At 50.4% G+C, this 25,672-nt stretch overlaps 2 protein-coding genes across 2 annotated transcripts in view; both read left to right on the forward strand.

The window, feature by feature from the left end:
• The window catches only part of LOC137309954 (E3 ubiquitin/ISG15 ligase TRIM25-like), a 34,059-nt gene extending 19,420 nt beyond the window's left edge, over nucleotides 1-14,639 (forward strand). The window contains exons 4-6 of the mRNA XM_067977950.1: nucleotides 13,781-13,812; nucleotides 14,073-14,466; nucleotides 14,631-14,639. Of these exons, the coding sequence (XP_067834051.1) occupies nucleotides 13,781-13,812; nucleotides 14,073-14,466; nucleotides 14,631-14,639 (435 nt within the window). The remainder of the gene's footprint in view (nucleotides 1-13,780; nucleotides 13,813-14,072; nucleotides 14,467-14,630) is intronic.
• A 3,479-nt stretch (nucleotides 14,640-18,118) lies between these two features.
• LOC137309955 (E3 ubiquitin-protein ligase TRIM39-like) overlaps nucleotides 18,119-25,672 on the forward strand; it is a gene marked incomplete at its 5' end in the record, with an annotated part of 43,288 nt that continues 35,734 nt past the window's right edge. The window contains 3 exons of the mRNA XM_067977951.1: nucleotides 18,119-18,346; nucleotides 19,683-19,705; nucleotides 22,372-22,505. Of these exons, the coding sequence (XP_067834052.1) occupies nucleotides 18,119-18,346; nucleotides 19,683-19,705; nucleotides 22,372-22,505 (385 nt within the window). The remainder of the gene's footprint in view (nucleotides 18,347-19,682; nucleotides 19,706-22,371; nucleotides 22,506-25,672) is intronic.

Below are 25,672 nucleotides of genomic sequence, written 5' to 3' on the forward strand. Positions count from 1 at the left end.
CTCTCTTCAGAACTCCTACTGTACTGTTTGAGCAGTGTTCACCAAATTGTACCAGTGTGATAATGTCCGTTCTCCCACACCAGCTCGTTGAGGGCAGAGGTGCCCAGGCAGTTGATGCTTGATGTCTTTCACACTCGAGGATTAATGACTGTAATCGAACCACTGCAAATTTATCACGTGATCATCTACGGTGATTACATGAAAATAAGTCTGTGTGTGTTTTTAACATCACATCCTGGGACTGTGAAAACTGAGACTCGAACCATCTCATTGGTTTCAGAAGTGGTTTTCAAAACCCGAGATAAGACTCCCATCTTCAGGCAGCCTTGCTGATGTCCTTTGTTCTCCCTCTCCTGACTTCGCCCAGCTTTGTTACTCATAATCAGAGCCACTGCTTTACTGTGACTCAAAGTCAGATTCTGTTGTTATTTTGAGATTGTTGGGTTTTCACCTGGTGTTTTGGGGATGGCATTCAGCAGTTCTGTCTGTTTATAATTGGGGTCACTGGTTTACCTTGACTGGAAAAGTCTGTTCCCTGATTATTCCAAGGGGACCTGATGATTTGGGGATTGCACGATTCCATCCACATTTCAATGAATCCCTCAAACTCTTGCCCCTGGTCACAGGAGTAATTGATTTTAAGGCCCCGTTTTTCCAAAGGAAAAAATTAATGTTTGATTTCCCCGAACACATAAAAAAGACAAATTCTTGTCCAGTAAGTCCGTGTGAATTATTGTGACATTCAGGCTTTCAGTGTGCGGGAGTACAGCCAGTAGATATACCGAGATATCTTTATTCAAAGGAAAGTAATGAAATGAGTTTGGGAGTTTGCAGTGCAATTCCTGTTGGGTTCATTGCACAGAAGTCGACCGTTATTCAGCATCCAATTGGCAGCCTCACTGTGCACAAGTACAGTTGGTGTGGGAAATGTAAACTGTCACACAGGGCAGGGGATGGGGGGAGATTTCAGGCCCATTGTTGAAGCAGTGTAGCAGGAGCATTAGAACAGATTGAACCTGAGCTGTAGCCCTCATAGTGCAGGGTCTGTAGAAAAGTGCTGCACATGTTAACTCGGACCTTCACTTAACAGAAGGAAAATCTTGGTGGCCAAACGATGTATTAACCCAGTCCCACCACCAACACAGATTAACTGGCCCTCCATCTCATTACTGTTTGTGGGATCTTGCTGTGTGTAAAATGCCTGCTGGTCATGTAAAATGGTCTTTTCTGGTCCTGTCCATTGCTGTGTTACTAAGGACATTAAAGAGGGTGGGTGAGGAGGGCAGGTTATGTACATGTAGTGATGGGTCATTGGTGACTCCAGTCTCCTGCAGCTTGTCTCGTGGAGCGGGGGAGACATTTCTCAGACTTTTTCCCCAAATTGGCCGCAGTTGGTTATTTTTCTAATCCTTTTATCCATGAATGGGATACATAATTATTCAGACACAAACAATTCCAGCAATGATCCTGATTTTTCATCACCAGTTTCCTGCTGCAAATATTCTTATTTTTGAACCAAATTATTGTTTTGTAAAGTATTTTTATTCCCTGTCTGTATGAACAGAGAGAGTGGGCACGGGACCACCTTCCTGCCCATGGTCACTCTCCTGATCAGTTTACGACCCCCCCGACTTCTTCCAGATCAGAGTCTTGGAATAGAATTCCATCAACAGCAGTTAATGTGAACTCCTTTAAAAAGGACTGGACAAATATCTGGTTAAGAAGGTGACTAATATCCCCCCAGTGGTCTTGTGGGTAAAGCCAGCGGATAAGTATATCAGAACATAAGAAATAGGAGCAGGAGTAGGCCATACAGCCCCTCGAGCCTGCTCCGCCATTCAATAAGATCATGGCTGATCTTCAACCTCAACTCCTCTTTCCCACCCGATCCCCATATCCCTTGATCCCCAGAGTCCAAAAATCTAACGATCTCAGCCTTGAATATATTCAACGACTCAGCATCCACAGCCCTCTGGGGTAGAGAATTCCAAAGAATGAAGAAATTCCTCCTCATCTCAGTCGTAAATGGCTGACCCGTTATCCTGAGATTGTGCCCCCTAGTTCTAGACTCTCCAGCCAGGGGAAACAACCTCTCAGCATTTACCTTGTCAAGTGCCCACAGAAACTTACATGTTTCAATGAGATCACCTCTTATTTTTCTAATCTCCAGAGAGTCCAAGACTATTCCACTCAACCTCTCCTCATAGGACAACCCTCTCATCCCAGGAATTATCTAGTGAACCTTTGTTGCACCGCCTCGAAGGCAAGTATATCCTTCCTTAGATAAGGAGACCAAAACTGTACACAGTACTCCAGGTGAGGTCTCACTAAAGCCCTGTACAATTGTAGTAACACTTCCTTACTCTTGTACTTCAACCCACTTGCAATAAAGGCCAACATGCCATTTGCTTTCCTAATTGCCTGCTGTACCTGCATGTTAACTTTTTGTGTTTCTTGTACCAGAACACCCAAGTCTCTCTGAACACCAACATTTAATAGTTTCTCACCGTTTAAAAAATATTCTGGTTTTCTATTCTTCCTACCCCAAAGTGAATAACCTCACATTTCCCCACATTATACTCCATCTGCCACCTTCTTGCCCACTCACTTAACCCGTCCATATCCCTTTGCAGACTCTCTGTGTCCTCCTCACAGCTTACTTTCCCACCCAGCTTTGTTTCATCAGCAAACTTGGATACATTACATTCGGTCCCTTCGTAAATAGCTGAGGCCCAAGCACTGATCCTTGCAGCACCCCACTAGTTACAACCTGCCGACTCGAAAATGATTCGTTTATCCCTACTCTCTGTTTTCTGTCCATTAACCAATCCTCTATCCACGTTAATATATTACCCCCAATCCCATGAGCCCTTATCTCGCGTAACAACCTTTACGTTGCACCTCATCGAATGCCTTTTGAAAATCTAAATACACCACATCCACTGGTTCCCCTTTATCTATCCTGCGAGTTGCATCCTCAAAAAACTCCAATAGATTTGTCAAACGCGGTTTCCCTCTCATTAAGCCATGTTGACTCTGCCTTATCACGTTATGATGTTCGAAGTACCCTGTTACGACTTCCTTACCAATGGATTCCAGCATTTTCCTGACGACTGATGTCAGGCTAACTGGCCTGTCGTTCCCTGTTTTCTCTCCCCCTCCATTCTGGAATAGTGGGGTCACATTTGTTACCTTCCAATCTGCTGGGACTATTCTAGAATCGAGGGAATTTTGGAAGATCATAATCAATGCATCCACTATCTCTGCAGCCACCTCCATTAGTACCCTCGGAAGTTGGCCATCAGGTCCAGGGGATTTATCGGCTTTTAGTCCCATTAGTTTCTCAAGTACTTTTTCTCCACTGATAAAAATTACTTTAAGTTCCTCACTCTCATTAGCCCCTTCATTCCCCACTATTTCTGGTCTGCTTTTTATGTCTTCTACTGTGAAGACAGTTACAAAATATTTGTTTAACGCACCTGCCATTTCCTGATTCCCCATTATAATTTCTCCTGTCTCAGCCCCTAGGGGACCAATGTTTACTTTTGCTACTCTCTCCCTTTTTACATATTTGTAGAAGCTCTTACAATCCATTTTCATATTTCTTCCTAGTTTACTTCCATATTCTATTTTCTCCCTTTTTATCAATTTTTTGGTCGTCCTTTGCTTGTTTCTAAAACTCTCCCAATTCTCAGGCTTACTACTCTTCTTGGCAACATTATAGGCCTCTCCTTTTAATCTAATTCTATCCTTAACTTCTTTAGTTAGCCACAGGTGTGTCACTTTTCCCATGGAGATTTTATTTCTTAATGGAATGTATATTTGTTGAGAAGATTGAAATATTTCTATAAATGTTTGCCATTGCTTTTCAACCATCACACACTTTAAATTAATTTCCAAATCTACATTAGCCAACTCACCCCTCATACCAATGTAATTGGCTTTGTTTAAGTTTAAGACTCTAGTTTCTAAGTGCATCATTCCCAAACTCAATGTGAAATTCTATCATATTATGATCACTCTTCCCCAGAGGATCCTTTACAGTGAGATTACTAATTAACCCTGTCTCATTACACAATACAAAATCTAAAATAGCCTGTTCCCTGGTTGGTTCCATGACGTGTTGCTCTCGGAAACCATCTCGAGTGCATTCCATGAACTCATCCTTCAAACTACCTTTGCCAATTAGATTTGCCCAGTCGATATGAAGATTAAAGTCCCCCACGATTACCTTTGTTACAAGCACCTATTATTACATGGTTAATACTCTGTCCAACGGTATAGCTACTATGAGGGGGCCTATAAACTACTCCCACCAGTGTTTTCTGCCCCTTGTTATTTCTTATTTCCACCCACACTGATTCTACTTCCTGATCTGAGCTGAGATCCTTTCTCACCACTGTCCTTATGTCACACTTTATTATTAGGGCTACACCCCCTCCTTTTCCATTCTGTCTGTCTTTTCTAAGAGTCTCGTACCCTCGAATATTTACTTCCCAACCGTGGTCACTTTGCAACCACATCTCTGTAATGGCTGTTAGACCAAACCCACCTATCTCTATTTGTGCAACTAATTCATCGATCTTGATCCGAATGCTCCATGTGTTCAGATAAAGAGTCTTTAATCTTGACTTTTTACCATTTTTTCCTGCTTTGACCTTATTTGTTGATGTTCTATTATTGGTAAACTCTCTGTCCCTTCCTGCCACACTCTGCTTATCTTTACCCAAATCACTACACTGCTCTGTTCCCTTGACTTTTCTCATTAGATTTCTAAATTTCCCCTCCCCTGACCCCTCCGCCCCACTTTTAGTTTAAAGCCCTATCTACAGCCCGAGTTATTAAATTCACCAGGACGCTGGTCCCAGCCCGGTTTAAGTGGTAATGGTGGGACAATAAGCCATTTAGTCCAAGGAGGCCCTCGTTTGATCCGTGGGCCCGAGTTTCCCCATTCTCTGGTCACCAACCTGTGGTTTTCTGTCCATTAAAGCCAAGGGGCAGGAAGTCACACGCTGGCGACTGCTTATTTTAACCAGGTCAGAGGTCAGGATGCTGCAATTCACAGTAAAATCAGGCAAGGTCCCCACTTCTGATCACCATCCAGTGTCCCCTCCTGGAATGTGGGATGTGAAGAGAATCCCAGCTCGCCTCTGGTTCTCTTCACAATGGGACAGCCTGTCAGCCCACACTGCTGGAGCTCACACGTGAATGGTGGTGGGACACTCGCACCTGTTGAACTAACCCCAGCAAAGAGTCAGTGCCTTCAGAAGAAAAGAACAAAGCTCAGGGGGAAAGGATGGAAGGTTATAAGCAAGGTCAAACACAACCTGGGCCACTCTCCAGTCCACTGGAGTTTCTGTTTGGTTACTTCAGAGGTTGGAGAAATTTCACAGGGTTTCCTCTGGGGAATTTCCCTTGTGGCTGTTCAACCTCCCTCACAACAGTTTGGGAGATTCCACTGTAGTTCAAACAGCACATGGGTCTTTCAGAAGAAGCAGCTTTGATGGACCAAATGGTCTTTCCCTCCTGTACTCTGGAATCCAAATCTATTAGATTTGGCTCAGATAATGTTGTAACGTTAAAGTTGTTTTTAAAAGAATATTTGGGGATGAGGAGAAATCGAGATGATTGGACGCCATTTGTTTCGAGTTGTGGTTTCAAAGAGTAACTGAGTTCTTTGTTGCAGTTACTGTGCCCGTGCCAGGAACACCGTGTTCGTGTAATTATTGAGCTCGAAATTAGGAGTGCAATGCCTCCTCGCAATACCTCCTGTCTGTTCAGCCCCCCCATCTCACCCACCCTGTCTGTTACCTCACTCTCTCTACGGGTTTCTACTTTGATTGGAAATGGTCGTCAAAAAGTTTTGCAGAAACAAACCTTATCAACACAGTTTAGTTGCACTAAGTCTCACTGTTTCCCTGCCAGTCATTCCATAGATTTGTGTCAGTTCTCATCGTGAAGTTCAGACATTTTGTTGAGCAGCCAACTTGGCTTCAACTTTGAAATACAGTTTGAGGGAAAATTTTCTGGCAGCTTCCAAGCAAATCAATTCACTGCCCAACACAAAAAGTGACGATGGATACGGGAATAGTAAACTTTCATTTCCATCACTTTGCATCATTGACGCGTTTCAGAGCAAAACAAAGGCAAATCCGTGTCTCAGGTAAACTGACTGATCCATGGTGGAACTGAGACTGGAGCACAAATCTACACTGACACTCAGTGCAGTGCTGAGGGAGCGCTGCACTGTCGGAGGGTCAGTACTGAGGGAGCGCTGCACTGTCGGAGGGTCAGTACTGAGGGAGCGCTGCACTGTCGGAGGTACCATCTTTTGGATCAGACAGTAAATCGAATCCTTGTCTGCCCTCTCAGCTCGATGTAAAAGATCCCATGCTGCTATTCGAAGAAGCAAAAGGGAGTTCTCCCCGGAGTCCTGGACAATATTTAGCCTTCCACCAACATCACTAAAACAGATGACCCGGTCATTTATCTCACTGCTGTTTGTGGGATCTTGCTGTGCATTATTTGGCTGCCGTGTTTCCTACATTACAACAGGGACGACATTTCAAAAGTTTTTCATCGACTGTAAAGCGCTTTGGGACGTCCCGAGGATGTGAAAGGCGCTATAGAAATGCAAGTTCTTTCTTTCTTCCTTGCTGGTTGCAGATTCCAAACATGTGAGAGCACAAATAGTGGGAGTGTGTTTCCTGCCTCGGTTTCTCCCAATCCAGCATTTCGCAGCAACACACGTTTCTCTTAAGCCTGTTCGAAAGCCTTTACTGAATTGGCTTGACTCCTGGGACATGCCTGACTGAGCCTGTGGATGACGTTCTCCCTCCCGGTACTCGGAGAACCACGGGAGAGGCTGAGGAGAAGATTTAAAGAGCGGCAGCAGCACAACCGTCAGAATCGGCAGAGCGCGGAGAACCAGGGGAGAGAGCGGAGACCCACGGGAGAGAGGGGAGAACCACGGGAGAGAGGGGAGAACCACGGGAGAACGGGGAGAACCACGGGAGAGAGGGGAGAACGGGGAGAACCACGGGAGAACGGGGAGAACCACGGGAGAGGGGAGAACCACGGGAGAGAGCGGAGAACCACGGGAGAGGGCGGAGACCCACGGGAGAGGGCGGAGACCCACGGGAGAGGGGAGAACCACGGGAGAGAGCGGAGAACCACGGGAGAGGGGAGAACCACGGGAGAGGGTGGAGACCCACGGGAGAGGGCGGAGACCCACGGGAGAGAGGGGAGAAACACGGGAGAGAGCGGAGAACCACGGGAGAGGGGAGACCCACGGGAGAGAGGGGAGAACCACGGGAGAGGGCGGAGACCCACGGGAGAGCGGAGAACCACGGGAGAGGGGAGAACCACCGGAGAGGGCGGAGACCCACGGGAGAGAGGGGAGAACCACGGGAGAGAGCGGAGAACCACGGGAGAGGGGAGAACCACGGGAGAGAGGGGAGAACCACGGGAGAGAGGGGAGAACCACGGGAGAGAGGGGAGACCCACGGGAGAGAGCGGAGACCCACGGGAGAGGGCGGAGACCCACGGGAGAGGGCGGAGACCCACGGGAGAGGGCGGAGACCCACGGGAGAGAGGGGAGAACCAGGGGAGAGCGGAGAACCACGGGAGAGAGGGGAGAACCACGGGAGAGAGGGGAGACCCACGGGAGAGGGGGGAGACCCACGGGAGAGAGGGGAGAACCAGGGGAGAGAGCGGAGAACCACGGGAGAGGGGAGAACCACGGGAGAGGGCGGAGACCCACGGGAGAGGGCGGAGAACCAGGGGAGAGGGCGGAGAACCAGGGGAGAGGGCGGAGAACCACGGGAGAGGGCGGAGATCCACGGGAGAGGGCGGAGAACCACCGGAGAGAGGGGAGACCCACGGGAGAGGGCGGGGAACCACGGGAGAGGGCGGAGAACCAGGGGAGAGGGCGGAGAACCAGGGGAGAGGGCGGAGAACCAGGGGAGAGGGCGGTGAACCACGGGAGAGGGCGGTGAACCACGGGAGAGGGCGGAGAACCACGGGAGAGGACGGAGACCCACGGGAGAGGGCGGAGAAACACGGGAGAGAGCGGAGACCCACGGGAGAGAGGGGAGACGCACGGGAGAGCGCGGAGAAACACGGGAGAGAGGGGAGACCCACGGGAGAGGGCGGTGAAACACAGGAGAGAGGGGAGACCCACGGGAGAGGGCGGTGAAACACAGGAGAGAGGGGAGACCCACGGGAGAGGGTGGTGAAACACAGGAGAGAGGGGAGACCCACGGGAGAGGGTGGTGAACGACGAGAGAGAGGGCGGTGAACCACGAGATTATTCGGTGAACCACGGGATTATTCGGTGAACAACGAGATTATTCGGTGAACCGCGGGATTATTCGGTGAACCGCGGGATTATTCGGTGACCCGCGGGATTATTCGGTGAACCGCGGGATTATTCGGTGACCCGCGGGATTATTCATTGAGGAATAAAAGCCCCACAGGAAAAGTGATCCATCTGTGACTAACTAAAGAAGTTAAGGATTGTATTAGAATAAAAGAAGAGGCTTGCAATATTGCCAAGAAGAGTAGTAAGCCTGAGGATTGGGAGAGGTTGAAGAAACCAGCAAAGGATGACCAAAAAAATGATAAAGAGGGAGAAAGTAGAATATGAGAGTAAATTAACAAGAAATATGAAAGCAGATTGTAAGACAAGTATGTAAAAAGGAAGAGAGTACCAAAAGTAAATGTGGGTCCCTTAGAGGCTGAACTTAACTGGACCAGCCACATAAATACTGTGGCTACAAGAGCAGGTCAGAGGCTGGGTATTCTGCGGTGAGTGACTCACCTCCTGACTCCCCAAAGCCTTTCCACCATCTACAAGGCACAAGTCAGGAGTGTGATGGAATACTCTCCACTTGCCTGGATGAGTGCAGCTCCAACAACACTCAAGAAGCTCGACACCATCCAGGACAAAGCAGCCCGCTTGATTGGCACCCCATCCACCACACTCAACATTCACTCCCTTCACCCCCGGCGCACAGTGGCTGCAGTGTGTACCATCCATAGGATGCACTGCAGCAACTCGCCAAGGCTTCTTCGACAGCACCTCCCAAACCCACGACCTCTACCACCGAGAAGGACAAGAGCAGCAGGCACATGGGAACAACACCACCTGCACGTTCCCCTCCAAGTCACACACCATCCCGATTTGGAAATATATTGCCGTTCCTTCATCGTCGCTGGGTCAAAATCCTGGAACTCCCTACCTAACTGTTGGAGAACCTTCACCATAAGGACTGCAGCGGTTCAAGAAGACGGCTCACTACCACCTTCTTAAGGGCAATTAAGGATGGGCAATAAATGCTGGTCCACGTCCCATGAACGAAAAAAAAAGTCTGAGACAGGAGAAATGATAATGGGGAATAAGGAAATGGCAGAGACATTAAACAAGAATTTTGTATCTGTCTTCACAGTAGAAGACACAAAAAGCATACCAGAAATAGTGGGGAACCAAGGGTCCAATGAGAGTGAGGAACTTAAAGTAATTAGTACTGGTTAAAAAAAAGTACTGGAGAAATTAATGGGAGTAAAAACCAACAAATCCCCTGGACCTGCTGGCCAACATCCCATGGATCTGAAAGAGGTGGCTGCAGAGATAGTGGGTGCATTGGTTGTGATCTTCCAAAATTCCACAGATTCTGGAATGGTCCCTGTGGATTGGAAGGTTGCAAATGTAACCCCGCTATTCAAGAAAGGAGGGAGAGAGAAGACAGGGAACGACAGGCCAGTTAGCCTGACATCAGTCGTTGGGAAAATGCTGGAATCTATTACTAAGGACGTGGTAATGGGGCACTTAGAAAATCATAATATGATTCGGCAGAGTCAACATGGTTTTACGAAAGGGAAATCGTGTTTGACAAATCTACTGGAGTTTTTTGAGGATCTAACTGGCAAGGTAGATAAAGGGGAACCAGTGGATGTAGTTTATTTGGATTTTCAAAAGGCATTCGATAAGGTGCCACATAAAAGGTTGTTACACAAGATAAGGGCTCATGGGGTTGGGGATAATATATTAGCATGGAGAGAGGATTGGTGAATGGACAGAAAACAGAGAGTAGGGATAAACGGGTCATTTTCAGGTTGGCAGGTTGTAACTCGTGGGGTGCGGCAAGGATCAGTGCTTGGGCCTCAGCTATTTACAATCTATATTAATGACTGAGAAGAAGGGACCGAGTGTAATGTACCCAAGTTTGCTGACGATACAAAGCTAGATGGGAAAGTGAGCTTTGAGGAGGACACAGAGAGTCTGCAAAGGGATATCAACAGGTTAAGTGAATGGGCAAGAAGGTGGCAGATGGAATATAATGTGGGGAAATGTGAGGTTATTCACTTTGGAAGGAAGGATAGAAAAAGGGAATATTTTTTAAATGATGAGAAACTATTAAATGTTGGTGTTCAGAGGGATTTGGGTGTCCTCGTCCACGAAACACAGAAAGTTAACCTGCAGGTACAGCAAGCAATTCGGAAGGCAAATGGTATGTTGGCTTTTATTGCAAGGGGGTTGGAGGACAATAGTAAGGAAGTCTTCCTTCAATTGTGCTGGGCTTTGGTGAGACCTCACCTGGAGTACTTTGTACAGTTTTAGTCTCCTTACCCTCTTTAGAGGCGGTGCAACAAAGGTTCACTCGATTGATTCCTGGGATGAGAGTGTTGTCCTATGAGGAGAGATTGAGTAGAATGGGCCTATACTCTCTGGAGTTTAGAAGAATGAGAGGTGATCTCATTGAAACACACAAGATTTTGAGGGGGCTTGACAGGGTGGATGCTGAGAGGCTGTTTCCCTGGCTGGAGAGTGTAGAACTAGGGAGCATCGTCTTAGGATAAGGGGTCGGCCATTTAGGACCGAGATGAGGAGGAATTTCTTCACTCAGAGGGTTGTGAATCTTTGGAATTCTCTGCCCCAGAGGGCTTTTGATGCTCAGTTGTTGAATATATTCAAGGCTGAGATCGACAGATTTTTGGACTCTCGGGGAATCAAGGGATATGGGGATCGGGCAGGAAGGTGGAGTTGAGGTCGAAGATCAGCCTTGATCTGATTGAATGGCGGAGCAGGCTCGAGGGGCCATGTGGCCTACTCCTGCTCCTATTTCTTATGTTCTTATATTCTTATGTTGTCACATTTCTTGCCTTTCTCCCCCTCTTTGCCCTTTACACTGTTACTGTCCCAGTCTATATTGTGATAATTGAAAACCCCCATTTTCACTACTCTATAGTTTTTGCATCTTTCTGTAATTTGCCAGAAAATTTGCCCCTCTATCTCCTTCCCACTATTTGGTGCCCTATAGTGTACACCCATTGGTGTAATAGATCCTCTATTGTTCCTTACTTCGAACCAAATAGATTCTCTCTTTGACCCTCAGATACATCATCCATTTCCAGTGCTATAACGGTTTCCTCGATCAATACTGCCATCACCCACCCGCCTCCCGCCAACTCCTTTCATTCCTTCCCTATCTTTCCTGAATACCTTGTAGCCAGGATATTAAGCCCCCAATCCTCCCCTTCTTTGAGCCTGGTCTCTGTTATTGCCACTGTCTCATAGTCCCATGTGGTGACTCGAGCCTGCAGCTCACCAACCTTATTGATCACGATACCTGCATTTATTCACACGCACTCTAAACTCATCTTCGACTGCCTCGCATTTACCCCCCTATCTGCTCCCTCCTATTTCTGAACTATTCTTTAGTCTCCCTCCCAGTCCTCTGTGCACCTTGTTTCTCCTCTCTAATGTTTCCTCCTGGTGCCCATCCCCCTGCCAATTTTTTTTAACCCTCCCCCCACAGCACTATTTAACCTCCCCGGGGGGACATTGGTCCCAGCTCTGTTGAGGTGCAACCCATCCATTTTGAACAGATCCCTCCTGCCACAGAACTGGTCCCAATGCCCCAGGAATCTGACGCTCTGACTCCTGCACCATTTCTCCAGCAACGCATTAACCTGTCTTATCCGACTATTCCAATACTCACTCGTGCCTGGCACTGGGAGTAATCCAGAGATTACTATATTTGAGTTCCTGCTTTTTAACCAGATACAGAGAAACTATTTCCTCTGGTGCGGTAATCCAGAAGAAGGGGCATAACCTTCAAATTAGTTAATTAGTCAAGGGACAGAACCTTAAAATTAGAGCTCGGTCATTCAGGGGTGATGTCAGGAAGCAGTTCGTCACACAAAGGTGAGTGGAAATCTGGAACTCACTCCCCCAAAAAGCTGTTGAGGGTGGGGGTCAATTGAAAATTTCAAACCTGAAATTGGTAGAATTTGTTAGGCAAGGTTATTAAGGGTTACAGAACCAAGATGGGTAAATGGAGCTAAGATACAGATTAGCCAGGACCAAATTTCACTGTGGAACAATCTCGAGGGGCTGCGGAGGCTATTCCGTCCCTATGTTCCTGTGACCAGAACTGGACACAATGGTTCTGACCAGAATTGGACACAGTACTCGAAGTGGGTCTGAGCAGAACTGAACACAGTACTTGAGGTGGGTCTGACCAGAATTGGACACAGTACTCGAGGTGGGTCTGACCAGAACTGGACACAGTACTCGAGGTGGGTCTGACCAGAACTGGACACATTACTCGAGGTGGGTCTGACCAGAACTAGACACAGTACTCGAAGTGGGTCTGACCAGAACTGGACACAGTACTCGAGGTGGGTCTGACCAGAACTGGACACAGTACTCGAGGTGGGTCTGACCAGAACTGAACACAGTACTCGAGGTGCAGTCTGACCAGAACAGGACACAGCACTTGAGGTGGGTCTGACCAGAACTGGACACAGTCCTCGAGGTGCAGTCTGACCAGAACTGGACACTGTACTCGAGGTGGGTCTGACCAGAACTGGACACAGCACTTGAGGTGGGTCTGACCAGAACTGGACACAGTCCTCGAGGTGCAGTCTGACCAGAACTGGACACAGTACTCGAGGTGGGTCTGACCAGAACTGGACACAGTACTCGAGGTGCAGTCTGACCAGAACATGACACAGTCCTCGAGGTGAGTCTGACCAGAACGGGACACAGTACTCGAGGTGGGTCTGACCAGAACTGGACACAGTACTCGAGGTGGGTCTGACCAGAACTGGACACAGTACTCGATGTGGGTCTGACCAGAACTGGACACAGTACTCGAGGTGGGTCTGACCAGAACGGGACACAGTACTCGAGGTGGGTCTGACCAGAACTGGACACAGTACTCGAGGTGGGTCTGACCAGAACTGGACACAGTCCTCGAGGTGCAGTCTGACCAGAACTGGACACAGGACTCGAGGTGGGTCTGACCAGAACTGGACACAGTACTCGAGGTGCAGTCTGACCAGAACATGACACAGTCCTCGAGGTGAGTCTGACCAGAACGGGACACAGTACTCGAGGTGGGTCTGACCAGAACTGGACACAGTACTCGAGGTGGGTCTGACCAGAACTGGACACAGTACTTGAGGTGGGTCTGACCAGAACTGGACACAGTACTCGAGGTGCAGTCTGACCAGAACTGGACACAGTACTCGAGGTGGGTCTGACCAGACCCTGTACAGTTTGATCATGACTTCCTCTGACTGTATTCTGCTGTTTTGGATTTGTTGTCCAACATTATTTTACCTTTGTTGGTCACAGCTCTGTGTTGTTTGGACATGTTTCGTGTTGAGTTTACTGAGACTAGTAGCCTCTGCTGGTTTGCTTTGTTTGATCTCTCTTTGCCCCTCTGATGAACCTTTCAACTTTTTCTGTATATTTTTCTATTCCTCCCAGAGATCTCCTTCACCTTCCTCTCTGCAGGATTTGTAAAGGTTTTTTGTTCCTCTTTATATCAGTTTTAATTTGTTTCTTAAACCATTTTGCGTCTGGTCTGAGCTGATTAGTTTTCGGTTTGTTTACTGAGCCCAGTTTGCTGTATTGTGGCTCCAGATTGTAAAATTGTAATCATGTTTTACTGATTTTGGTTCTGACCTGCTACTGCAGGACTGAAAGGGTTAATCTTCAGACAGAGTGAATCATGAAAGTGAAACTAACATCGTCACTCCCTGCACCGAGTGTTGATAAGAATTTCACTTCCTGCTCTGGTTCCTCAGTCTCTCTTGTGCTGTGTGAAAGCTGCTTCAGGTGCTGTCGGGATGGAGCCCGGAGCTGATCCAGCCCATGTCGTGTGTGATTACTGTGTCGAGAATCCATCCCCAGCTGTGAAGACGTGTCTGAAATGTGAAACATCTTTTTGCTCCAGTCATTTAAAACCACATCTGCTGAACAAGGCCTTCAGTGGACACACCCTAATCGAACCTGAGGCGGATCTTACAGACAGGCAGTGCGTTCACCATAAGAAGATCCTTGAATACTACTGTGAAGATGATGCAGAGTGTGTGTGTGTTTCCTGTACAATAATAGGGAAACATAAATCCCACACACTGCTGAGCCTGGATCAGGCACAAGCTGCAATTAAGGTGAGTGACACAATTCCTGATATTAAATACAGTGAGGGAGAATTTTCCTGTTAATGACCAACATTAATTCGAACTGATTGCAGACAGTGCTGATTCACTGGGTCTGGGTTTACGGCTGTTTGTTTTTCATCAGTCAGATTTTCTCCCTCCCCTTTCTCTTACAGTCTGTTTGAGAGAACAGGGTGGGCTCTGGGAGGGTGTGAGAGTGGCCCAGGGTGACTGCCCCTCACCCACACTCAGCCCCTCCTGGTGAGGGCACTGTAGAGCTCAGTAATTCACTGTGTGGGCACCTGTGAGAACTGGCACTCCATGGCATAGGGCTGTAGAGCAGAGCATGTTGTAGCCCTGTGTAACGCTGGGGTATTCTGCCATCTGACCAGCAGGGAGAGGACCATCACCGGTGGGGGGAGTGAGGGACACCCACGGGGGGTGACTCAGGGGCTGGGGGGAGAAACTGTTTCTCACAACAAGAGGGAATTAGTGTTTGAGAAATGCTGGTGTGACTGAGTCTGTCTCCCTTTCCCCTCGGCTGATTCCTGGAAATGGAGGAGCTGAGTCCGTGTGAAAATGCAGCACACGGTGAGTCAGTGTGAAAAGAAGCCGGTGTGTGTGTGGTTCCTCAGTTTATACAGGGCAGGGAGCGCCTCTTTACTGAGAGTCACAGAAGGGAATATTTCTGCTCAGGGCCCAGACACTGAGAATCCCCCAAACCACTTTCTATCCACACCCAGTGGGGTCACTCCTGGAACGGAATCATTTCCCTTTTACATTCCAGTTTCAATCCCTTTTATTCCTCCTCTGTCAAAACTGCTCACTACTCCAGGATCATCCTGGAATGTAAGATAATTCCCAGCTTCTGTTCTCCACTATCAGCAAGACCCCTCTCTCCTGCCCCTCCACCCTCACCTCCAACAACAAGTGCAAGGAGCTCATGATCTTCTTTATCAGGTAGATTGAGACAATCCGTTCAGCTGCCTCTGCTGCTTCCCTCCCTTCCCATCGCCGACCAAACCAATCTTCTCCCAAGTTTCCCCCCTGTCCTAGCCCTGAACTCACATCTCCATTTTCTCTCCTAACTCCCCTCCTGCAATCTCCGTGCTCATCTTGTCCATGAGACCCACTTTCTGCTCCCTCCACCCAATCCCACTATTCTGCCGACCACCCAACTTCCCTTCCTGGCCCCCATGGTCGCTGATATTATAAATAGTTCCCTCTCCTCTGGTACTGTCCAGCTCCCTTTCAGATCCCCCATCATCACCCCCTCCTCAACAAACATACCTTTGACCCCTCTGTCCTCGCAAACTATCGCTCCATCTCCAACCTCCTTTTGCTCTCCAAAGATTTTGAACGTGTTGTCGCCTCCAAAATATGAGCCCATCTTTCCCACAACTCCACGTTTGAACCCCTCCAATCAGATTTCGATCTGTGCCACGGCACTGAAACTGTCCTTATCAAAGTCACAAATGAGATCCTATGTGACTGTGGCCCTTGTGCACAATCCCTCCTCGTCCATCTCGATCTGTCTGCTGCCTTTGACATGGTTGACCAACCATCCTCCTTCAAAGTCTCTCCTCCGTTGTCCAGCTGAGTGGGACTGCCCTCGCCTGGTTCCACTCTCACCTCTCCAGTCGCAGACAGAGAATTTCCTGCAATGGCTTCTATTCCCACTCCCGCACTGTTACCTGTGGAGTCCCCCAAGGATCTATCCTTGGCCCCCTCCTATTTCTCACTTACATGCTGCCCCTTGGCGACATCATTTAGAAAACAGAATGTCAGGTACCTCATGTACGCTGACATCACCCAGCTCGACCTCACCACGAACTCTCTCGACCTCTCCACTGCCTTTGATTGGTCACCCTGCTTATCCAACATCCAGTCTTAGATGAGCAGAAATTTCATCCACTGAAACATGAAGAACACCGAAGACATTGTCTGAGACCCCCTCCGTCACAAACTCTGTTCCCTCGTTACTGATTCCATCCCCCTCCCCGGCCACTGTCTCAGGCTGAACCAGACTTACAGCAATCTCACCATCTTATTCGACCCGGAGCTGAGCTTCTGTCCCCATGTACTCTCCATCACTAAGGCTGGCTACTTCCATCCCCGTAATATCACCCATCTCCGCCCCAGCCTCAGTCCATCTGCTGCTGAAACCCTCATCCATGTGTTACCTGGAGACTCGACTATTCCAATGCTCCCTGGTCGGCCTCCCATCCTCCACCCTCCGTAAACTTGAGCTCATCCAAAATCTCTCCGCCTCTCCATCTCTCTCTCTCCTCCATTAATTTCCTCCTTAAAACCAATCTCTTTTACCAATCATTTTGTCACCTGTCCCAATGTCCCCTTCTTTGGCTCGGTGTCAATTTTTGTCTGATTACCTTCCTGTGAAGGGCCTTGGGAGGTTTTACTGTGTTAAAAACACAGTATAAATGCAGGCTGTTGTTATTATTTTAAACACATTCCAATCACCTTTACAGGAAGAATTGGAGAGAGAAATCGAGAGTCTTCGGGGAGTCCAGCAGAATTGTTCCAGCAAACAGCGAGACTTGGAGAGATCAGAAGCTGAAATAAAGGTGGGTAAAGTGGGACTGGATTTAGAAAGGGTTTCTCTCCCCACTGAGTCAATGAGCACATCAGAAACAGGCCTTCCAAACCAGGCTGGTTGTGTTGGGGCCGAGTCACTGATTACACTGAGTTCCCCGTGTGTTTGATGTGAGGGGGAGCTGCTTAACTCTCCCTGCACCTCCCAGGGAATATTATTACATCACTTGGGCACTGGATTTCCTGAAACAGACACAGTCAGAGGCTGGGAGTTGGAGACTTGCCCTGAAGCCTGTATCAGATGAACATAGAAAGGAAGAGGAAGAAAAGACCATTAGCCCCAGCGAGCCTGCCCCATGCAGACAGGGTTCAATCACACACACCACTGATCCACCCCGAACCATGGACTCACCTGGGAATGGCAAACAGAAGAGAGAAAAAACACCTGCAGACAATTCAGGACAAACTCTGGGAAATTCCTCCCCAGCTCCCTTTTAAAGGGTGGGAGTGACTCCATACCCCCCACATGTTCAGAGAGTCTGTTCCAGAGATCGAGGACTCTGGGGTCTAACCTAACTCTGTGCCTATGGATTTTACACACAGGCCCTCGAGTCCCACCATCCCGATCCATCTCAAGTACCTCACCCAACGAGTGAGTCCAATAATCCCTCGATCATTTTAAAAACCTCAATCATGTCCCTCTCAGCCTGCCTTTCTCTAAATCGCCCTCCCTCTTGGAGCTGATCCTCAGAACTAAAATCCATCAGACTACGTGTCATTCTGGCCACCGTCCTCTCCAGAGTCTCAATCTCCTTCACCAGGTGTGGGCACCAAAACTGGACCCATCACTCCAGGTGTGGATGGACCAGGTGGCAGTGCCACACACAGTCTAAATACAGTGCTCTTTCTATTAAACTCAAGGCTCAAGGCAACACTCGTTAAACTCTGTTTTCTCTCCCAGTAGACCCCCCCCCCACTGCTTGTCTATCTTTAACGGGTGATTGAGTAGTGATCGAAACAAACTGTCCCGTCCCTGGAAAGTGCCGTGTGCTCAGGGTAAGAGCTGTGTGGAAGGGCCGTTTGTAATGAGAGTTGGTTTGGGTTTCAGACACGAATCAATGAGCTGAAAGGAAAGCTATCGAAGAGCTTCTCTGAATGGAGGAGACAGCTGGAAGAAGATGAAGAATACGCACTGAAACTGATCGATGAGGAGGGTCTCCGAGCTCTCTCTCAGATTAGAAGCTGTTCTGAAGCATTAAACAAGAGCATGGAACAGATTACATTAATAGATGGAGAAACCCAGAGTCTGGTACAGAGGGACCATCTCTCCTTTATTCAGGTACATCTTCAATATAAACTGGGCCATGTCTGGGGAATGGGGCGTTTCTGTGAGGCTGGTGAGATGGCTGAATTGTTTGAAGATTGTTGGTGGATCCCAGCATTGGCGCTGCCCCCTCAGCCCTGCCCTCGGAGTGTTGGCGCTGCCCTCTCAGCCCTGCCCTCAGTGTGTTGGCGCTGCCCCCTCTGCCCTGCCCTCGGAGTGTTGGCGCTGCCCCCTCAGCCCTGCCCTCAGAGTGTTGGTGCTGCCGCCTCAGCCCTGCCCTGGGAGTGTTGGCGCTGCCCCCCAGCCCTGCCCTCAAAGTGTTGGCGCTGCCCCCTCAGCCCTGCCCTCGGAGTGTTGGCGCTGCCCCCTCAGCCCTGCCCTGGGAGTGTTGGCGCTGCCCCCTCAGCCCTGCCCTCGGAGTGTTGGCACTGCCCCCTCAGCCCTGCCCTCGGAGTGTTGGCGCTGCCCCCTCAGCCCTGCCCTGGGAGTGTTGGCACTGCCCCCTCAGCCCTGCCCTCGGAGTGTTGGTGCTGCCCCCTCAGACCTGCCCTCGGAGTGTTGGTGCTGCCCCCTCAGCCCTGCCCTCGGAGTGTTGGTGCTGCCCCCCTCAGCCCTGCCCTCGGAGTGTTGGTGATGCCCCCTCAGCCCTGCCCTGGGAGTGTTGGCACTGCCCCCTCAGCCCTGCCCTCGGAGTGTTGGTGCTGCCCCCCTCAGCCCTGCCCTCGGAGTGTTGGTGATGCCCCCTCAGCCCTGCCCTGGGAGTGTTGGCGCTGTTCCCTCAGCCCTGCCCTCGGAGTGTTGGTGCTGCCCCCCTCAGCCCTGCCCTCGGAGTGTTGGTGCTGCCCCCCTCAGCCCTGCCCTGGGAGTGTTGGTGTTGCCCCCTCAGCCCTGCCCAGGGAGTGTTGGCGCTGCCCCCTCAGCCCTTCCCTGGGAGTGTTGGCGCTGCCCCCTCAGCCCTGCCCTCAGAGTGTTGGCGCTGCCCCCTCAGCCCTGCCCTCGGAGTGTTGGTGCTGCCCTCCTCAGCCCTGCCCTCGGAGTGTTGGTGCTGCCCCCTCAGCCCTGCCCTGGGAGTGTTGGCGCTGCCCCCTCAGCCCTGCCCTCGGAGTGTTGGTGCTGCTCCCTCAGCCCTGCCCTGGGAGTGTTGGCGCTGCCCCCTCAGCCCTGCCCTCGGAGTGTTGGCGCTGCCCCAGGATGGAGTGCAGTGAAATGTGGGATTATTGCCCATTCCTGTGACTGGTCCCACCTACTGTTATACACTGAACTCTTTACTCTCAATCCCAAATTCACTCTTTGGTTCCATTGGGTGTTGATTTGTTCGTTGACTGATTTGATCTCCTCTCTTTATTCACAGATCTTGAAGCAGCTCCTTTCCAGGTAAGTTCCTCTCAGTCATACAGTACCTGCTGCTGATAGGGAACCTTCCCCTGTATCTGGGAGAGGAGTGAAAGTAGAATAACCGCTTGGAAACCTTCCCAGATAAGGTGCTTTCAAACGGTGGGAATATTGAGTGATGTTTAACTGTGGTTTGAGGGGTTATTGGCTCAGGCAGCCTGTGGGAAATGGGAGATTCCACATGTACACTGACGACCCCCAGCTCTACCTCACCACCACCTCTCTCGACCCCTCCACAGCATCTGATTTGTTACGCTGCTTGTCCGACATCCAGTGTTGGATGAGCTGAAATTTCCTCCAATTAAATATTGGGAAGTTCGAAGCCATTGTCTTCGGTCCCCACCACAAACTCCATTCCCTAGTCACCGACTCCATCCCCCTCCCTGGCCACTGTCTGAGTCTGAACCAGACTGTTCCCAACCTCGGCGTTCTATTTGACCCTGAGCTGAGCCTCCGACCCCATTTCCTCTCCATCACCAAGACCTCCTACTTCCACCCCATAATATCACCTGTCTCAGCATCTGCTGCTGAAACCCTCATCCATGCTATTGTTACCTCTGGACTCGACTTTTCCAATTCTCTCCTGTCCGGCCTCCCATCTTCCACCCGCCATGACCTTCAGCTGATCCAAAACTCTGCTGCCCGTATCCTAACTCGCACCAAGTCCCGTTCACCCATCACCCTCTGCTCACTGACCGACATTGACTCCCGGTCCAGCAACGCCTGGAATTTAAAATTCTCATCCTTGTTTTAAATCCCTCCATGGCCTCGTCACTCCCTATCTCTGTAACCTCCTCCAGCCCTACAACTCTCCGAGAACTCTGCGTTCCTCTAATTCTGGCCTTTTGTGGATCCCCGATATGCTTCACCCCACCATCGGCAGTCGTGTTTTCAGCTTTCTCGGCCCTAAGCTCTGGAATTCTCCCCCTAAACATTTCCTTCTCTCTACCTCTACCTCTCCACCTCTCTACGTCTACCTCTCCTTCTCTCTACCTCTACCTCTCCACCTCTCTACCTCTACCTCTCCACCTCTCTCCGTCTACCTCTCCACCTCTCTACCTCTACCTCTCCACCTCTCTACCTCTACCTCTCCACCTCTCTCCGTCTACCTCTCCACCTCTCTACCTCTACCTCTCCACCTCTCTACCTCTACCTCTCCACCTCTCTACTTCTACCTCTCCACCTCTCTACCTCTACCTCTCCACCTCTCTACTTCTACCTCTCCACCTCTCTACCTCTACCTCTCCTCCTCTCTACCTCTACCTCTCCACCTCTCTGCGTCTACCTCTCCTCCTCTCCATGTCTACCTCTCCACCTCTCTACGTCTACCTCTCCACCTCTCTACCTCTACCTCTCCACCTCTCTACGTCTACCTCTCCACCTCTCTACGTCTACCTCTCCTCCTCTCTACCTCTACCTCTCCACCTCTCTACGTCCACCTCTCCACCTCTCTACATCTAACTCTCCACCTCTCTACGTCCACCTCTCCACCTCTCTACATCTAACTCTCCACCTCTCTACGTCTACCTCTCCTCCTCTCTACGTCTACCTCTCCTCCTCTCTACCTCTACCTCTCCACCTCTCTACCTCTACCTCTCCTCCTCTCTATGTCTACATCTCCACTTCTCTACGTCTACCTCTCCTCCTCTCTACGTCTACCTCTCCTCCTCTCTACGTCCACCTCTCCACCTCTCTACCTCTACCTCTCCTCCTCTCTATGTCTACATCTCCACTTCTCTACGTCTACCTCTCCTCCTCTCTACGTCTACCTCTCCTCCTCTCTACCTCGACCTCTCCACCTCTCTACGTCTACCTCTCCACCTCTCTACGTCTACCTCTCCACCTCTCCACGTCTACCTCTCCTCCTCTCTACGTCTACCTCTCCTCCTCTCTACGTCTACCTCTCCTCCTCTCTACCTCGACCTCTCCACCTCTCTACATCTACCTCTCCACCTCTCTACGTCTACCTCTCCACCTCTCCACGTCTACCTCTCCACCTCTCTACGTCTACCTCTCCACCTCTCCACGTCTACCTCTCCACCTCTCTACGTCTACCTCTCCACCTCTCCACGTCTACCTCTCCACCTCTCTACGTCTACCTCTCCACCTCTCTACATCTACCTCTCCACCTCTCTACGTCTACCTCTCCACCTCTCCACGTCTACCTCTCCACCTCTCTACGTCTACCTCTCCTCCTCTCTACGTCTACCTCTCCACCTCTCTACCTCTACCTCTACCTGGGAGGCTGTTCCTTCTCCTCTCCTCACTTCACATGATTGTAGAGAGTGTGATCCTGCAGAGAGTGGGGAGCACAGACTGGAGACGCTCGGGATAATAATAATTATTAATAATGGAAAGATGAGGGCTCCAGTGCAGAGAAACTGGACTGAACTCAGTCGGCTTTGAAAATCACAAACTGAGCTGAAGTGGCAGCAAACCAGGATCCCACTGCACGTGTGGAGATCAGTGTGAATGCACAGGGAGACTGCAAATCCCGGGATTCTGCCATTTTCAGGATGGGTTGCTGCGGGGTCTCAGTACGAGCATTAGAAGGGGTGCAGGTTGTTGCACTGATCACTCGTTCCCCTTTGGGTTTCTGATCTGAAATGTCCCCACTGATAAAAACATTCTCTCCTCTTTCATTCCAGAGTGACTGAGACTCAGAGAGTCACAGACCCAGATGTTCCAGCGCTCACCCTGAACCTGTCCAATATATCTCAACTTATCCAGAAGAGGCTGAATGGATCGGAAAAGTATCACTCAGACATACTGGGAATCATTGGTAAGAACGTGCAGCTTTTCTCCAATATAAGGGACTGAGAGCAGGTCGGGTTAGTTGTGTTCAGACAGCTGGGAATATCCAAAATAATTCAGGAACTTACAAAGACACAGACACACACGCCCTGTCACAGAGACTCACACAGACACACACGCCCTGTCACAGAGACTCACACAGACACACACGCCCTGTCACAGAGACTCACACAGACACACACGTCCTGTCACAGAGACTCACACAGACACACACGCCCCGTCACAGAGACTCACACAGTCACACACGCCCTGTCACTGAGACTCTCACAGACACACACGCCCTGTCACAGAGACTCACACAGACGCACACGCCCTGTCACTGAGACTCACACAGACGCACACGCCCTGTCACAGAGACTCACACAGACGCACACGCCCTGTCACAGAGACTCACACAGACACACATGCCCCTTCACAGAGACTCACACAGACGCACACGCCCTGTCACAGAGACTCACACAGACACACACGCCCTGTCACGGAGACTCACACAGACACACACGCCCTGTCACGGAGACTCACACAGACACACACGCCATGTCACAGAGACTCACACAGATAAACACGCCCTGTCACAGAGACTCACAAAGACACACACGCCCTGTCACAGAGACTCACACAGACACACACGCCCTGTCACGGAGACTCACACAGACACACACGCCCTGTCACAGAGACTCACACAGACACACACGCCCCATCACAGAGACACACACAGACACACACGCCCCGTCACAGAGACTCACACAGACACACACGCCCTGTCACAGAGACTCACACAGACACACACGCCCTGTCACAGAGACTGACACAGATACACACGCCCTGTCACAGAGACTCACACAGACACACACGCCCCGTCACAGAGACTCACACAGACACACACGCCCTGTCACAGAGACTCACACAGACACACACGCCCCGTCACAGAGACTCACACAGATACACACGCCCAGTCACAGAGACTCACACAGACACACACGCCCTGTCACAGAGACTCACACAGACACACACGCCCTGTCACAGAGACTCACACAGACACACATGCCCTGTCACATAGACTCACACAGACACACAAACCCTGTCACAGAGACTCACACAGATAAACACGCCCTGTCACAGAGACTCACAAAGACACACACGCCCTGTCACAGAGACTCACACAGACACACACGCCCTGTCACGGAGACTCACACAGACACACACGCCCTGTCACAGAGACTCACACAGACACACACGCCCCATCACAGAGACTCACACAGACACACACGCCCTGTCACAGAGACTCACACAGACACACACGCCCCGTCACAGAGACTCACACAGACACACACGCCCTGTCACAGAGACTCACACAGACACACACGCCCTGTCACAGAGACTGACACAGATACACACGCCCTGTCACAGAGACTCACACAGACACACACGCCCCGTCACAGAGACTCACACAGACACACACGCCCTGTCACAGAGACTCACACAGACACACACGCCCTGTCACAGAGACTCACACAGACACACACGCCCTGTCACAGAGACTCACACAGACACACACGCCCTGTCACAGAGACTCACACAGACACACATGCCCTGTCACATAGACTCACACAGACACACACAACCTGTCACAGAGACTCACACAGATAAACACGCCCTGTCACAGAGACTCACAAAGACACACACGCCCTGTCACAGAGACTCACACAGACACACACGCCCTGTCACGGAGACTCACACAGACACACACGCCCCGTCACAGAGACTCACACAGACACACACGCCCTGTCACAGAGACTCACACAGACACACACGCCCTGTCACAGAGACTGACACAGATACACACGCCCTGTCACAGAGACTCACACAGACACACACGCCCCGTCACAGAGACTCACACAGACACACACGCCCTGTCACAGAGACTCACACAGACACACACGCCCCGTCACAGAGACTCACACAGATACACACGCCCAGTCACAGAGACTCACACAGACACACACGCCCTGTCACAGAGACTCACACAGACACACACGCCCCGTCACAGAGACTCACAGACACACACGCCCTGTCACAGAGACTCACACAGACACACACGCCCAGTCACAGAGACTCACACAGACACACACGCCCTGTCACAGAGACTCACACAGACACACACGCCCTGTCACAGAGACTCACACAGACACACATGCCCTGTCACATAGACTCACACAGACACACACACCCTGTCACAGAGACTCACACAGATAAACACGCCCTGTCACAGAGACTCACAAAGACACACACGCCCTGTCACAGAGACTCACACAGACACACACGCCCTGTCACGGAGACTCACACAGACACACACGCCCTGTCACAGAGACTCACACAGACACACACGCCCCATCACAGAGACTCACACAGACACACACGCCCTGTCACAGAGACTCACACAGACACACACGCCCCGTCACAGAGACTCACACAGACACACACGCCCTGTCACAGAGACTCACACAGACACACACGCCCTGTCACAGAGACTGACACAGATACACACGCCCTGTCACAGAGACTCACACAGACACACACGCCCCGTCACAGAGACTCACACAGACACACACGCCCTGTCACAGAGACTCACACAGACACACACGCCCTGTCACAGAGACTCACACAGACACACACGCCCTGTCACAGAGACTCACACAGACACACACGCCCTGTCACAGAGACTCACACAGACACACATGCCCTGTCACATAGACTCACACAGACACACACACCCTGTCACAGAGACTCACACAGATAAACACGCCCTGTCACAGAGACTCACAAAGACACACACGCCCTGTCACAGAGACTCACACAGACACACACGCCCTGTCACGGAGACTCACACAGACACACACGCCCTGTCACAGAGACTCACACAGACACACACGCCCCATCACAGAGACTCACACAGACACACACGCCCTGTCACAGAGACTCACACAGACACACACGCCCCGTCACAGAGACTCACACAGACACACACGCCCTGTCACAGAGACTCACACAGACACACACGCCCTGTCACAGAGACTCACACAGACACACATGCCCTGTCACATAGACTCACACAGACACACACACCCTGTCACA

This window comes from Heptranchias perlo, unplaced genomic scaffold (genome assembly GCF_035084215.1).
Source record: "Heptranchias perlo isolate sHepPer1 unplaced genomic scaffold, sHepPer1.hap1 HAP1_SCAFFOLD_194, whole genome shotgun sequence".
Lineage (NCBI taxonomy): Eukaryota > Metazoa > Chordata > Chondrichthyes > Hexanchiformes > Hexanchidae > Heptranchias > Heptranchias perlo.